Here is a 16747-nt window from a genome sequence, read left to right as displayed (position 1 = left end):
CAAAAAACCTTTAAATTGGTGAGTATTAACTAAGAGCTGCTGCAGTGTATTCCAATGGGCATTTGTCCGCATCCAAGTATGTCAATAAAGTGCTTGTTTTTGCCCCTGACAGCTCCAAATTGTTATTATTAAGTGTCTGACAAAATTATGGAAAGGATTCCTACAGAGATAACCTATTTATTAAAGAGTCTGACTTTTTTTTCTTAACCAGAAACATCACTATATATCCCTACCAGTAATTATACCTCACAGAACATGGGAGCTGCTGGGATACCACTGCCTGAATCTGTTGGTTTGTTTGTCTTACTGTGTGACTTTCAGTAGTGGAAGAAATATTCTGATCCTTTACATAAGTTAAAGTACCAGACAGAAACACAAACAAACTAACCAATAGAGACAGCACTATTGCCACAACTCCTATGTTCTGCAAGGAATTCCCATTTTTGTCAATAGAGAATAGTAGAGATATCAGCAATGTTTCTGGATAAACAAAAATGATCTTGCAATTTAATAGATAGGTCTGTCTCTGTAGGATTCACATTCATAACGTTGTCATTCACTTACAATAACAATCTGAGCCTGTCAGTGGCAAAAACTAGCACTTTCTTGATGTACTTTAACATATTATATTACATTGTAACAGCTGTTGTTGGTGGTCAGATACACCATTCTTGCTCAATATACCAAAAGATTGTTGCCCCTATCAGTCATTTACCCTTAACAACATGGGAAAATAATAACCAGGTTAAAAAAAATTCCAGAGTTGAGCACAAATGGATTCAGGCCCAAATTTCAAGCACTACTCTACAGTAACATCAAATACAATAATACAGTTTAGAGGACAGGAAAGAGGTGAGCTTACTGCAACAAAAACAACATATATAGCCAGGTTTATTTGTTAGAATTAGCAGAGGTGGGACAAGAGAACCATGCAGTTTGTATGATGAGCAGGTTTTCAGCATAGCAGCAGCCACTCTTTGACCAACTGAGAATGTGTTGCAACACTACGCACCTTGAATTTCAAATGAGTCTTCAAATGTTGTGAAACAATATTGTTACATGTCCAATAAAAGGTGCGTAGATGCATTTCAAAGCCTGTCAAAATGACTGTGCGATCAGGTCCACGTTTGGAGGAGCACCTAATATTTTCCCACACTCCCTGAGTTCAATCAGATATGATTGTCACTCACCAGTGAACTATGTTCGCACACTGAAGAGCTACGAAACACCCCTTCTCATGCCGGTTTAATCCAATATATGCAAGAGCTTGACTCAGATAAAAAGGTGGGAAATGATGAAAGCTGTCGTGTCAATTCACTTCAAATTCTTTTCATTCCAGTGCCAAACACGTGCAAGCTCCTAATGATACCAACAGTGAAATGAAAGCAGCAAATCTGACTGTGTCAGGCACTGAGCTGTTGTGTCTGGCTGCTCACTGCCTGCTGGAGTTTCACAGTTGGAGGAACCAGTGTGTTTGTGACACCACTTAGCTTTCTATCCAGGTGGGGTTGAGGAGAATAATGTATCTATGATTTATCATCACCAATCTGAAGGATCAAGTGACATTTTTTAAATTCTGTTGATGTAAGTTCATCAGTTTGATGTAGTTTCTCAATTATTTGTGCACACACCAATTCTATACTCCATTTATCTCTAATTTTGGGAGATAATAGCTGTCTGTAACAAAGTAATAGATGACAGTACATTTCACCCTTTCCTCCTCAAATGAGTGATTTGATTTGTAACATTAGTATGCAATAAATTATTTGTTTTGTATTTCCAGTTTGAAAATGGCATGGAGATGTGCAAAAATCATCAGAGCGATGATAATATGTGAGCCTGTCCTTGCTACTTTCTGACAGAGAACGACGTGAGCTGGAAGGAAAATAGTGGCTCACAAGTTAGAGAAGGCGTAGGCAAACCAACAACCAAAACATGAGATATTGATTTTTGTCTTTTTTTAAACTCACAGCCAGTGGTGAGCTGTACAGATTTGCCAGACAGTGTGGTGCATGTTGAGGACAATGGAAGGGGAGAAATTGGGTTGCCATATGGGGGAAATGTCCAGGCTTTTTGATTGATTTTTGCCACAAGAGCAAAAGTACCGCTTCGCCTGCTCTTCACACAGGAACGAACAGGTAAGATGGATGAGTGTTTCAAGTCACTGAAAACGTAGAAAAAAATAAAAATGGCGTGCGAGTCTGTCTGAAGCTCATGCGATGCTTTACTTCCAATGACTGAATAGCAGATGCCAAGCAGTTACCGAGTGTCTCTTCTTGGCTGCATCCAGGCTTGGCTCCCTGCCGGCATTCCGACTGTTCCGCAGTATTAGTCCGGACTCCCTGGCCTTCTGTGTTTTCACTGGCGGGGCTGGGGGAGCCATTTTGGGAAGCGCAGAAATCTTTGAGCCAAATGACTGACTCTCTGTAGGTCCTCTACCAAACTGGTAGCTATTGTCGGGCTGTTCTGTTTTAGCAACAACCTCCAGGTCTGCTGCAAATGCAGAATGGAAGGTGGAGACATCAGTCCAGTTGAGGTCTGAGGATCCCTCTGGAGAGCCAACTGACCAGCGGTATTCTCTTCTGATGACCCGAGTGGGCTCGTCCTGTCCTGTCCTGTCCCTTTCATCCTTACACACTACGCTCTTTGACCGCTCTGGCTTTAGAGGAACAATCCTGGTAATTTCAGACTGGTAGCCACTGCTTGACAGTCGATGAAAAGATGTCCTCTGACCTCTTTCTCCCATGAAGCCCTCAATATCCTCTGCTGCAGAGCTACTGATCTTCTGCTCATGTGTCCTGACCTGACGCAGTTTTACCTCTGCTAGCTCTTTGTTGTCAATAAGGCTCTTCCCTCGCACCTTCATCGTACACTCTCCTTTAACACCTGCTAATGAACTGTCATGTTCTATTTTTCCCGGTCCATTCACTGAACCTAAATCGATATCTGTTGTTCCAACCTGACTTACTTTTCTCTTTACCTGCTCTGTGCCTTGAGTAGATACCTCCCTGTTTTCTCCTATTGAGATTTCCTCCTGTTTACTGTCTTTGACAGACTGATCTTTTCCTGATCCCTGATCACCTTTCTTCACCACCACCTTGGATGATTCATAATGATTTCCTGTTTGAAACGTTTTTTCTGGACTAATGTCTGAGTTGGAGCCCTCATTTTCTTCTCCAGTCGAATCGCTGCCTCCTTTCCTGTAGATGAGCTCTGCAGGCATTCCCAGGTTTAGGCTCTGGGGTCTCCGCTTTTTCCTTTGTTTAGAAGCAGTGCGTTCTTTTATCTGGCGCAAGCCCAGGGCCACATCACTGTTCGCCTCAGGGTCTGAGGCTTGAGATGGTTTACTTTGAGATTTGTCTCGAAACGGGTCTGCATTCTCCGATAATTCAATCACAAAAGGACTTTTGTTAGTCGGCCACGATTCAGGGCGTACATCTGCCTCACTGGACGATTTTGTTGATGGAAATTCATCAGTATGGCTTTTCATTTCTTTTCTGTCATACCCTGTTACCTCTTTATGTATCATCTTAGTAACATCTATCTCTTTTTCCAGCTCCTTTGTCTCCCATGAGGAATCAGATGTGAAAGATTTGTTCTTTTCTTCTGCCTTCCAGTCATGGTCTCGTTGATAAGGCTGTTGTTTTTCAATCAATACCCACTCCTCAGATCCCTACATGTTGGTATAGATTAGACATAGTTAGACATGCCAAGCACAGCTGCTGCAGACAATGAAATCTAGACAGTGATCTGAAAAGGGAATAAAATGTACAACTGGTACATAGTAGTGTTTTGGTGAACGTACGTTTACATTTAGGAAGTAATTGTACAATGTGTGGTTGTATTTCTTAAACAATAGACATACGAGCAGGAACTGCATTTCACCAAACCACAAATGCTATAAATACCACAATGTATCATAAAAGTGGAAGACTGAGAGATGTGCAACCTCAGGTGAAGTCACCAGAGTCTTCTGGATGAAACCTTCAACAGACAGGCTGTTAACAGGGTCCTTTCCCACTACTCGACCCACCAACTGGCCGACACAAGGCAGAGGAGAGAGTTTAAAAGAGCAGGAAGAACAGCTGTTAGAGCTCAGACTCAAAATGTGGGAGTAAATTAGTAACACGTACAACTTCATGCATAGGGGAGAAAATGGAGAAGGCAGAAAGAAATCAGTGCTGATGGGATTTAACTGAGTTATTCTGTAGAAACTTTTTAATGAACTTCAAACTAAAAAGATGCAATCCCATGTACCTGACAGCCACCAAATCCACATAACCAAATCAGCAGGCATTTGCAATGCAAATACTTTTTCTGCGACTACATCAAAGAGCTGAGTTTGTCTGAATCTCTTGGAAACAGTCAAAAGCACCCAGACTTTCCCAACCTTTGACTGTCAGTCAAGCAGAATAAAGGCCTCCCTCCTTCACTCTCTCTTCCCTGGAATGAGACGCATGTATTTTCATGTTACTTTATTTCCATGATACATGTATTTTCTGCCGCAGACATTCTATGGGCATAATCTGATCATCCCAGACAGCAAATGTGAGATTGTCTGAAGATGACTTGGGCACTGGAAAACACATGAACTATCCTATCTAAAGATTGCAATCTCTGTACTCTATCTTCAGTAGTGATCAAAGCTCGAGAGCTTTGTAAATTGTACATTTATAAAATTGCAAATTTCCCTCTTGTGGGACTAATAAAGGATTATCTTATCTTATCTTTCTTGATCTGGCATAAAGAAAACTGTGTCACTGTCAGGAAGAAAAAAAAGATGACTGATAATTATTTCTCAAGTGCCTCACATTGCGTAAATCTCAAAACATCTTCAAACTAATCTCATCAAGATGTTTCCCTTCTGTGCTTCTTGTCAGTCATCTTCAAGTATCTCTGAGATACTGTCAGAAATATTCTGGTTCAGCAGAGACAGGCAGGATGCATTTCATTATACACACATCTTAAAATAAACTGCAGGTATTTATGTTTGTTCCCATCTTTGCTCTGGAGATACCTGTATGAACTGCCTATAGGAAAGATTAAATAGCAAATGCCTTTACTAATCATGCTCATTTTGCTCAGTTTTTTTACAGTCATACCGGTACAGTATATCTTTGGGCTTGGAATATTCAAAGACAGTGATAAGAGCATACAAAAACTTGCAACTGTCACAAAAATATACCTTGCTTTGCCTCGAGTCAAGCAACAAAAAGACGAATTCTACAAGATGAAGACCAACTCTACAAGATGGCAACATCAATGTCCTTTAATGGAATGTCAAACATCAGAGGTTTCTGGATTTGAGATATTGACCAAAGTGGACCTTCAAGCCCACAGATCCCCCACCCTCTCCCACCCCCCAGCCCTGCACGCTCAGCCCCTACTCACAGCCTTCTTCTCTGGTGTGCCGGTCGGGGAGGTTGCGGACAGACGCTTCTCGCGGTTCATCAGCTTGCTGTTGGGTTCCCTGAGGGCTCTCTTCAGCTCGTTGATGCTGGCCTGGTGCTTCAGCAAGACATCCTGAGACTTATCCAGAAACTGGAGGAGAACGGACAAAAGAAGACAGACAAGATGGAAAGAGAAAACCCCATGCATTAGCAGGACATCAACAACCTTTTCATCAACACGTCATATATTGTCATCTTACAGTATATGCTAATTGAACAACATGTGAGGTAATACTGCATGTACACAGGAGAGGATACCTTATGAACTGCTTACACTGACAGAGATCATGATGAAGAACAATTGTCGTTAGGAGTGAATTAGTGCTTAAGACACAAAACATGACATTAAGGCACTCCCTAAAGTAGATGAATGAAAAAATGTATAAACAACTTTTAATATTGTTTGCTTATTACAGTTCTGCATTTCCTTTGTCTGTTTTTGCAATAATTACAGTCAGTGGTGGAAATAATTAAATAACATCATTCAAGAAGTTTATTTAAGCACAGTTTTGAGGTATTTAACTTGCATTTTCTGCTACTTTATATTTCCATTATGTACATCAAAGGGGAATACTATACTCGTTGCATAGGAATATGTGACACCACTGTTTTTGGTCCTGCCCACTGTGAACCAGTAACAAGAGCAGTGACCAAACAAAAAATAGCTAAATCTCTTATGTGAAATAACCCTAACTGTTCTAATGTTGACATGAAAACAGTACGTTCAAAGTACTTCTTTTGGACAAAACAGAATATCCCACAATAGTGAAGAACATGCACTGATGCTTAATAGGCACTTAAAGAAGGGGAAGAGCTCTTAGCTACAACAGAGAGCTATTTCATTTGGAGACTTTCAAAAATAAATTTAGAAGTATCCTGTGCTTATGGCTCATGTTTCAAATTTCTGTGGCACTTCAAAAGAAAAAAAAAAATCCTTGATCCAAGTCAGGCAAATCTCAATCTGTAAAAACCTCTGAAGACAGAGGAACAGCGGCACTTATGACAAAAAGAGAGAGCCGAAGACAGGGACCTGTACCTCCTGTTTGTGCCGAGGAGTGGCCTCCTGGTCCAACTGAGAGAGCTGAGTTGGGCAGGAAAATGGGCGAGCACGAGAGGGTTCAGAGGTGAAGAGTGCAGGGACAGGGTCAGATGCAGAGACAGGATGGCAGAAGGTAAGTCAGTGAGGGAAACAGGCAGACAGACTGCAAGGCTAGATTTGGCCATTTGGTACCATGCAAAGACAAATTGGAAATAATTTGAAAATACATCCCAGTAGACATTTTGGAATTTTTATGGATTTTTTTTCTTTTATCATACTATGGAAAATTAACCCCGTCCCCACTGTGCCAATCGTTGTCTATTAAATGTTTGCTGGAATGCTTCACTATAAATAATAGGTCCACACACAACTTTTGCAGCATCACTCGTTTATGTGGTGTAATGCAGCATAGCTTTTTTAATGATAACTGAGTTGAAAGCCACAGTAAGAGACAAACCCAGTGAAAGACAGGCAGAGAGAGTAAGAAACAATTAGACAGAAAGAAAAAAAAATGAATGGATAAAGACAAATATACAGAGAGACAGACAGAGACCAAATCACCAGACGCCAAATACCTCCTGTTTACTGTCAACTGGTGACCCAGCCTCCTCCTTATCGCCAGCAAGAGTTACAAAACAAAAAAAGACAAAGCATGTTAGCAACAGAGAGCTAGGCTTGAGTTTGCATCTCTCAGCATAATGAGGAAGGGTTAAAAACTGTAAAGCTGTCAGCAAGATTCATGAGCAGTGCAGTGTAAGCATATAAGCCTGAGTGAATAGGACTGAAAGGAGAAGAGTTAGTAAATGCTAAATTCACCAAAGCCACCACAGCCTTATGCCCCTGTTGGATATTGCTTCAATTGGCCTGAGACGCTTGCTCTGCACCTACTTACATCAGCACCCTTGCAGTCCCTGCACCAAGGCTGGACTTTTTCAAGTTGAATGACCATTTTAGACCTTCCATAAATTTAATAAAACCAACTCTGGTGCAATGTAAATTAATAAAAAGTCAGTGTGTCAGGAAATCTTTACTACCATGATCTCTTTCTTTCTGTTTGGCGTGATGTTGCCGTCGTCGTTTTTGTCCTGCTCTGACAGGTCGCGCTCTTGGTCCTTGTCCTCCTCATCCTGCTCCAAACTGGGCTCCAACTCTGTCTCCTGTTCATCTACAGAGGGGCTGTGGAGGCGACGCTGTTCACTGATGCTGCGGTGGGACAGGCCATCGTGGTTCTCACACATGGCTGAGACCGGCCGAGAGAATTCTGCTGGTAACGAGTTTAATTATTACGAGACACAAATCAGACAAGTTCATCTGATGTAGGTTTAAGTGATAGTTTGACATTTTGGGGAATATGCTCCTCATCTTTCATGTCAAGAATAAGGGGAGAAGATTGATACTACTCTCCAGTCTGCACTCTTGTATGTGCAGGACTATTTCTTGGAGAGAAGCTGTGACTTCCTGCACCACACAATCCCCCGTAAAACCACAGCTTGTCATTTTTCTGTTTTTGCACAGATTTAGCAAATGACATATGACATATGGCATATGACAAATGACGCTTAAAATTGCTGGTAGGTGGATGTTTTTAACTTTGGCCAGACCCAAACTAGCATAAAGTCTCCAGTCTTAATGCTAAGTTAACCATCTCCTGACTCCACCTACCTCTCTACAAGACAGCTAAAAAGTGTACAGTATTTTCCAGAATGTTCAACTATTTCTTTAAATGTCCTCAAGGTTTCAAAGTTACAGTTTTGGAAGCTGAATTCAAGTTCAAAAATAAATTTTTTAGACTCTCTGTGTGCTTCTCTTTTGGGGCACCATTCACCTCCATCCAGGCTCCTGGACAGCAGATACCTCTTGCTGGTGGAGCGCTCAAAGTGTGGAGCAGGCCGGTCTATAAGTGCACTGGCCTGCCTGGTTTGAGCCTGTGTTCTTCCACTGTATCGAAACTTTGAACCCATCACCAAGAAGCCCTTAGGAGGAGGCTCTGGAGATACCAACCTGTGGAAATAAAAGTGGTAATGATGAACATTCTTGATCACACACTCTGCCACAGTGTACCATACAGCAAAAGGCAGCTAGGCAAAGACGGTAGATTAAACACTGGAATTGAGAATAGTTTAATCTTTGATTAGCTGTTTTTGCTACATGGCACGTCAAGATTTAATCTATGGTTTATGGTTGATGTGTTCATCAGGTGAAAAGGCGCTGCTTACCGTAATTTCCGGACTATTGAGCGCACCTGAATAAAAAGCTAAACTAAATTTAAAAAGAAAAAAAATGTACATATATAGGCCGCACTTGTCTATACGCCGCAGGTGTCTACGTTGTAACATGAGATATTTACACATTCACGCTGCCGTCTCCAACGTCTCACCATCGATTCATTGATGCCAAGCTTACATACAGCAGCTCTATTTCCTTTTTCGACAGCCAGATTGATTGCCTTTAACTTAAAAGCTGCATCATATGCATTTCTTAGTGTGTTTTCCATGATGAGGGTGTGTGCATTAAGCGCAAAATGACTGTTCTGAAGAATTTAGTGTGAGTGCGTTTGATCTAATTTGAACAGTTTCATTGGTCCACTGTGACCTGTTCGGTAATTTCATTGGTCTGATGTGACGAGGCCAAATGTTTTGCCGGCATGAAGTTCGTCAGCCCTCTATAAATTAGCTGCATCATTGTTTAAGCCGCAAGGTTTAAAGCATGTGAAAAAAGTAGCAGTTTATAGTCTGGAAATTATGGTAATTTATATCTTGAGTATTCAGCCTGAAGCTGACTCTTTACACGTCCACTGGTGTGGAGGCCTCTTGCATACAGGCTAGCATTCAGTCCTTGTGTGTGTGAAATATTATTTCGTACCTCCTGCTCGCTCCTGTAAAGCTGGATTACTGGTAAAGTCAAGGTGGCCTTGAAAGTAATATGAGCTGTAGAATAGCTAGTGCATGTTTAACAAAAACACTATAGAATTAATCAAGTGTGGTTGCACGTGATAAAGTACACATGATAGTGTTTTGTTTGCCTTAATATACAGCAAACCTTCCAAGCATGAGAGCAGATCGATTCTTACCGAAAGAAGGTGTGATGCTCAATGCAGACCTTCCACAACCTCTTGGCAGCTCTGTGGTTGGGAAGCTTAAAACCAATTGTACTTTCAAACTGCTCGTACTAGAGGGGGAGAGAGAACAGAGAGACAAGGGAGAAATGTGAAGTAAAGGTGAAGGGGGGTATGGCAGCAGGTGTGTCCACTCTGTTTTGCTGAAAGTCACCTAAAGACTTCTCAGCGGACCTGAGTTTAGAGCAACCTAATCATAAAAATTTCAGTAAATTTACTACATCTCATACCTGCATGAACCCAATCAATATAGCAGCCTTGGCTTTGTGTTTGCATAAACACAACTGCCACAACATATATGTCAATACATAAGCAAGAACATTTAGGACATTACAACAGGAATTTTGCCTAACTGGACAAAAAGAGCAGATCAAGGCAGAGGAGGGATAACATCCAATATTCAGACGCTGGAAACAGTTAGGAGGAAAACTATTTCATGGCTCTATATTTGCACTCTTTATCCCTCTATTCTGGCCGCAGCTGCAGCAGCTCTGTTAAAGGGGCTCTTTATTTGGCTCGATCACAGGCTCACTGTGCAGCTCTGTCACTTGACTGGGTCTGGCCCAGACAGCCTGTCACACTGAGGCTCAGCATGGAGGATAAGCTGCAGCGACATGCAACACAATAAGGAGGGCCAGAATATAGATCCTGACTGTGGAGAGGAGCAAGACTGGAGATATAAGGCTCAGAATTTATAGTCTTCTTGGTCAGCAAAACTAACCACATGCTCATTTCTGCTGAAGGGGTGGACAGATTGATCCAAATATTGATAGTATCAATACCAACGTTGGTATTGGAATCGGATCGATACTAACATGAGGGGATCGATACTTTAGTTTCAGTTTCTGTCCTCTACATTCAGAACATTGCTCCCCTTTCATTAAAAAGTAGACATGTCTGTACAAACACTGCTTTCACATTTTGCAAGTACACTTTACTCATCTTCCTCCCCTGCTCTCACGTGTTTTGTTAAAGAGGAGTGTCGTGGAGATATTTTACAGCTGTAAATGAAAACACTGCACGCTGCAATGTGTCTAGGAAGGCTGGCTGCTACTGTGGCAACGCCACCAATTCATACAAACATGTGTTTGTATAAAAACCACAATAAAGAGAATTCTCAGCTACAAAAGAAACAAAGAGAGGAAAATCCCTCAGACAGATCCAGACCCCAGTTCAGAGACAGAGGTTACTGGCAGAGTCCCTACAGAGAGGCAAATATCCTGGTAGTTTATGTGGTGGTGAAAATAATATTTGACAGATCTTAAGCATAAAGTGCAAGTGATCATAGTTGTTACTTTACAGACTGATTACCTATAGTAACTAAGTGACAGTGGAAAGCAAAACTGACAAAACTGACAAAATCTCTGTTCAGATTTAATATATTGTTGATGCATACATTTCATAATCATGACACACTGCTCTCCCCTACATCAAAGTACATAAGCTGCTTTTATAAGTAAAAAGTATTGGTATCGTGTCGTATCAGTATCGGCGATACTGGCCCTGTATTTACTCAGAATTGGATCGATTTGGAATTTTGCAGTATCGCTCATCACTATTCTGCTGTGGCTTTTAAAGGTAACAGCTGTGACAGAGCATTACCTATTGCTGTATTCAAAATGTGGGGTTATGGCTTACAGGAATAGTTTCATATTTTCAAATATGCTTATTTGCCTTCATGCTAACTTTTAGAAGAAGACTGATACCACTTTCAGGTCTGTAAATTAAATCTGTGGCTGGAGCCAGGAGATGGTTAGCTACGTACAGTATAAAGACTAGAAACAGGAGTAGCATGGTACAGATAGCATGGCTCAGTCCAAAGGTAACAAAATCTGCCTATCATCACCTCTAAAGTTCACTGATTGACACGTGATTTGTCATTTATATAGCCTGTACAAAAACAAGAAGTTATGGTTCTACCAGGGATAATGTGGGGGACAATTTCTTGGCCTTGTGCAGTGATTCCATAGAGTCCTCACTGTGAGGTTGCCAGGCAACCAGTAGAGACTCCAGGAAGTTGCAAAAGCACAACTTTTCATTTCTACACTGCTGGCTGTAGCTTCATATGTACCAAACAGACATGAGAGTGCCATCAATCTTCTCATCTAGCTCTTGGCAAGAAAACGAACAAGCATATTTCCAAATGTTCAACTATCCCTTTGAGAGACTACGCCAGTGATTTAGCACTTCAAAAAAGACAAGTAGCAAGAGATAGATTAATAGAAAAAAAAAATAGCTGAGTCAAGTCAAGTTATCCTGACTTTAAGTTGTCACCCACATTGGACTGCAAGCTCTTTGTAATACATTTGTAGTCCAAGCCCACAAAACCTAGATGACATCACTATGATGTCATCATCACAATGATCATCCAGGTTATTTTGTCAGACTTTGCAAAACTCCTCCCAAGCTACAGATGGCATTAATGAACTGATTTTGTTGAACAGCACTAATCATGACTTTTTCTATGTAATTATCCTTCACCATACTGCATACCTCTCCAGGTCGTATCTTGATGTAAAAGTTGCTCCTCTTATAAGAGATTTTAAGGATCTTTGGCCAGGCAAAGCGGTTGATCCTCAGCCTGTCACGGTAAATCAGCAGACCGTTGGCACAGACACCCAGCATTATATCAATCCCTTCAGAATCCTGCAGCAAATCAGGGACAGCACAAAGGCAGAAATCATTCATAAGCATCACTGTACACGCCCTTGAAACCTACTGTACTTTCATGCAAATGAGTAACTTTATAAAGAGCCAACCTTAGCGTGATGCAGATCAACGCCATACATGGACAATTTCTTTGCATTTTCCAAGAAGTTCATTTCAGCCTCTGCTGGAGTCATCCCCCTGTGGGCAGAATAATGATAATAATCTGTAACCAACATCAACAGGCCTTCTTAAATAATAAGCCCATAATCTTGCACAGTGGGATGGGAATTATCCTCCTAATATGCTTTATATATTCACTTCCTAAGTCTTTGCATCCATCCCCTCAAGCATTATGTTTGGTTGTATGTCAGAAAGCTAAGTGTTCTCACACTCGCAAGACTCGCACTGTGTACATCTCACTGACAGATGGTGCAGTAATGTGATGGCATCTATCAGCCATATGCATGATGGAGTGTTTTGACACAACGGAAAACTTATCAGCCAATCATCCCAGGAGATTTGTGGACACATTAAAGTCTGATTTAGAAAACAGTATGTCCAGTACTTGTAGTTTCGATGGAGCTCCATCACCCTTTCCTCCAGCTCTCGAGTCTGATTGGGGGCAAAGCGGAAATCGCTGACGTAGTCAGAGCCGTGGTCGTCCTGGTCGTAGTCTCCCAGCTCAGCTTGAACAGTGTAGGAGCCCAGGAGGGCATGAGTGACGAACGAGCATGGCAGCCGACCTGACAGCATGTCATCCCTCAGCTGCAGACACAGGTAGTATCTGTCAGACAAGACAAAAGGGGAGGAGGGTGTTGGCAGTCAAACAAGCCTGAGCCAAGGCAAGCTCCAACAAGTATTCGGCATAGTTAATCCATGGCAGTTAGTAGCATTCCAGGTCTAATCCTTGAAAGGAGAGAGGGATTTGGGTTGCTTTGACACCGGGGAAAATATGCCATGTAAATTGTTACAATACTTTCATGTAAACACTTAGTAGAAATGAGTTTGTATAACCTACCTGGTAATATCCTCTGTGAGCTGAGAGGGGTCTGGAGGGTAGAACTTGACAGCGAAGGCGACGTGCCATGGAGAGTCTGAAGAAAGGGTTCAATGAGAGCTGGAAGACTGAATATTATGTTTGTCTTTTGTACAAAATGATACTTACAAGTCAACCACGGAATTGTATGTAACAGGTTAACACAAAACTTTGCATATTGCAAACAAATCTAATTTACGACTTTACTAATTAAATTCTAAAATATTTATCATCTCAGTGACTTGGAAAAGACACTCACTGCGCATCTGCTTCTTGATCTCCTTGGAGGGGTCCAACCAGTTCTGAAAGACAGAAGGCAGAATTCACATAGTGCAGACTGGAAACATAGCTAATGCACACCCCAGTGTCACATTTTGCTATAATTGCTGTCAGTGTTCCTAATGGAAGCCTTCCCATATGGTTAAATAAAGAGCCGTTCAAACGTGCAGAGAGTGGATTTAATTCAAGCATCTGGTTCTTCATTGTGTGGCAGCAGGCTACCTATCTGATTTCATCATATCTGATCATGCAGTGAACCAGTTCACCTACAGGGACTCCATTTCTGATTTGGTTGTGAGAGCAGCTCATCAGTGGTGCAGTAAGTGGACACTGACTCTCTTGTGACAGCAGCTGTAAATTATACCATTTTGAGGCTCAGCAACACACAGACAACAATGGAGATAGTAAATATATCCCCCAAGTATTCTTACCCCATGGAAATTATTTTTTAAGTAAAAATATTAGATAAAAAATTGGGACATTAGCCATTCATCTTTTGCTTTACCAGGTTCATCATACCTGTTTTAATTCTTGGGGTTCTTGGGGTTCCATGGAATCTCCCATTGCCTATTAATCCTCATATTACACTATTTGTTCCTTCTGATACTTCAAAATACCCTTATGCCTGTGATTTCCTAGGAGTTGACTGCCTCAGATATATGATATATATATCATATATGAAGAGGTAAAACTCCAGCAACACATGTAGTATATATATATATACATGTGTTGCTTATATATATATATATATAACAAATGTATTGTGACACAGGTGTATTTCAGGTTGTGGCTTTCATCATGGTCTCCAGGAAATGTGCATCTACAGTGGTGGAAAAAAGTTTTCAGACACCCTTAAAATTTTACACAATCTCAAACATTATAATTAAACATTATCATGAAATATTTTGGGAAAAATCTTTTTTGTGTTTCAAAAGATGTGGCTGCATTAGACAGACACAAACAAATACAAATGGTATTTTTTTGTTTATTGTTTACAAGAAAAACTAATAAAACTAAATTCTTGACAGTTTCAATATGTCAGTTTTCAATATCGTTGGTATCAAAGTCAACAAATAACAGAGAATGTGTTCAAAACTGAACAAAAAATAAATAAACCATAACAAATTAATATTTAGTAGTCCTGCCATTAGCACACAGTAGAGCTGGCTGGCTAATCCTGGCTAGCATGTTCCCAATGAGCCTTTCACACTGTTGAGGTGTAATCTTGTCCCATTCTTCTTGAATTACTGCTTTTAATTCTTCTACATTCTTTGGTTTACGCTTTGAAACAGACCTTTTGATAATCCACCACAGATTTTCAATGAGGCTCATGTCCGGGGATTGAGCTGCGGAAGGGAGCATGTGGGTTTCGAGAATGGCACAATACTTGGCAGTATATGGAGTTCAATGTGACAGTGAGACGACCAACACCAGCAGCACTCATGCATCTCCAAACCATGATACTGCCTCCACTATGCTTGACAGTAGGTACTAATGCTGGAGATAATGCTTCGCCTGGCCTTCTGTATACCCTCACATTATCAGGAGGCGGATAAAGCTGGAAACTGGACTCATCTGACCACAGAATCGTCTTCCAATTCCTGGCTGTCCAGTTCTTGTGTGCTTGGGCCCAACAACGCCAGGCTAACCTCTGTCTCTCATTGATCAGGGGCTTCTTGACAGCCTTGTAGGACCTTAAACCATAATCTAAAAGTCGTGCAGTGCGGGTGGAACACTGGACACCAGTTTGGTTTGACCACTGCTACTGAAGCTCCTGTGCTCCTGTGCTCCTGTCCTTTGGCAGTTTTCCCTGCACATGCAGATCAGGATCCCCTGCTGAAAAAACCCTTGGACGCCCAGATCTTGGTTTGTCTTCCAAGCTGTTGGTTCGTCTGTATTTCTGCAGAGTGTATCCAACTGCTGAAGGACTGCATCTGCACTTCCTGGCTATCTGGCGGCAGCTGTACCCTTCCTGGCTGAGAATCTGTATCTTCCGTCATATTTCCTGCGTTAGGTTCATTGTTTTAGCCATTTTTGTCTCTGAAGAATTTTCAAATGTGCTGGCTTTCTTTGGTGGATCACTGCTACCAAAATGACCCAATACTCAAAATTTCTTATATATTTTTATATTATCCATATTTTTAAAGGGATTTTTAATTTTAAGTTTTTAATGGCTTTTTTAGGATTTATTTAGTATTTTGGCTGTGATTGTACTAAAAGAAATTGCACTTAAAGACCTAAGAGTGATTCTTAATGCAATATTTCACAAATGCATGGGGTGTCTTTTTTCTTTTTTCCACCACTGTATGAAGAGGTACACAAACTTGTATAGATGAGGTCTTTACCCAACGTGTCTATTAAGTGCAGTAAACCTTGAAAACCCCTTACAAAGTGTTAGATATATTTATTATATATGTCTTAAAAACATAAAATAAAAGGGGGGCGCCCTCATAGCCAAATGGTTAGGGCGCGTACCATGTGGGCCCTAGTGGCCTGAGCAGGCGGACCCCGGCTCAACTCCTGATCCGGCTGGACCCTTACTGCATGTCATTCCCCCACTCTCTCCCTGTTTCCTGTCTCTCTCTCACTATTCTATAAATAAAGGCAAAAAAAAAAAAAAAAAAAAAAACATAAAATAAAAAGAGAAACAGCAATGAGATACATAATAAAAACACAAGTTTAGGACTTCAAAATATTTAACACCACAACAAACACTCATGGATTTAAGATAAGTCCTCAATGGCCCTGATGAACACCAGGAGCCATAATCCATATGTCTCCTCAGACATCTCTTCTCTGTGCACTACTTGAAAATAGTTGTCCTTCACTCTGTATGGCTTCAACCTAGACCTTGAAGAAGATTAACAAAATTCATCAAGAAAGTTAAAAAAAAACAAAAAAAAAACAATTGTATCTATTATGACAGTTAAAACTGTCCTGTGCCATACTCATAGAGGCCCAACAAAACTTTGTACTCACTGATGAAATGTTAAATTAAATTATAGAGATGTACCTTACATTCAACAAGACTGCCATGGCAACAGCCATGTACTGACACATCAAGCTAAATGATAACCTCAGCATGAAGCATGCCCACAATGCTAACACACTGATTATGTTTATTTCATTCAGGACTAGGCTCAACCACTAGGCTCAGTGATCTCTTGAGCCACTGGAAG

The 16747-nt window shown here is 41.0% G+C and overlaps 1 protein-coding gene across 8 annotated transcripts in view; it reads right to left on the bottom strand.

The window, feature by feature from the left end:
- The window catches only part of LOC108886581 (band 4.1-like protein 1), a 75069-nt gene that overhangs the window by 12789 nt on the left and 45533 nt on the right, over nucleotides 1-16747 (bottom strand). For 3 of the 8 annotated variants that reach the window (XM_018681536.2, XM_051074770.1, XM_051074771.1), the window contains exons 5-15: nucleotides 13549-13591; nucleotides 13272-13347; nucleotides 12819-13037; nucleotides 12364-12451; nucleotides 12098-12250; nucleotides 9560-9657; nucleotides 8315-8490; nucleotides 7524-7753; nucleotides 7065-7100; nucleotides 6487-6531; nucleotides 5392-5541 (exon numbers count right to left, since the gene is read on the bottom strand). In XM_018681536.2, coding sequence (XP_018537052.1) covers nucleotides 5392-5541; nucleotides 6487-6531; nucleotides 7065-7100; nucleotides 7524-7753; nucleotides 8315-8490; nucleotides 9560-9657; nucleotides 12098-12250; nucleotides 12364-12451; nucleotides 12819-13037; nucleotides 13272-13347; nucleotides 13549-13591 — 1314 coding nt within the window. Of the gene's footprint in view, nucleotides 1-3514; nucleotides 3674-3949; nucleotides 4037-5391; nucleotides 5542-6486; nucleotides 6532-7064; nucleotides 7101-7523; nucleotides 7754-8314; nucleotides 8491-9559; nucleotides 9658-12097; nucleotides 12251-12363; nucleotides 12452-12818; nucleotides 13038-13271; nucleotides 13348-13548; nucleotides 13592-16747 lie in introns of all 8 variants that reach the window. The other 5 variants (XM_018681534.2, XM_051074766.1, XM_051074767.1 and 2 more) reach the window with 4 other exon arrangements.

This window comes from Lates calcarifer, linkage group LG12 (assembly GCF_001640805.2).
Source record: "Lates calcarifer isolate ASB-BC8 linkage group LG12, TLL_Latcal_v3, whole genome shotgun sequence".
NCBI classification, from domain to species: Eukaryota; Metazoa; Chordata; class Actinopteri; family Centropomidae; genus Lates; species Lates calcarifer.
Note: the sequence above shows the minus strand (reverse complement) of the source record. Positions and strands in the feature narration are given on the sequence as shown.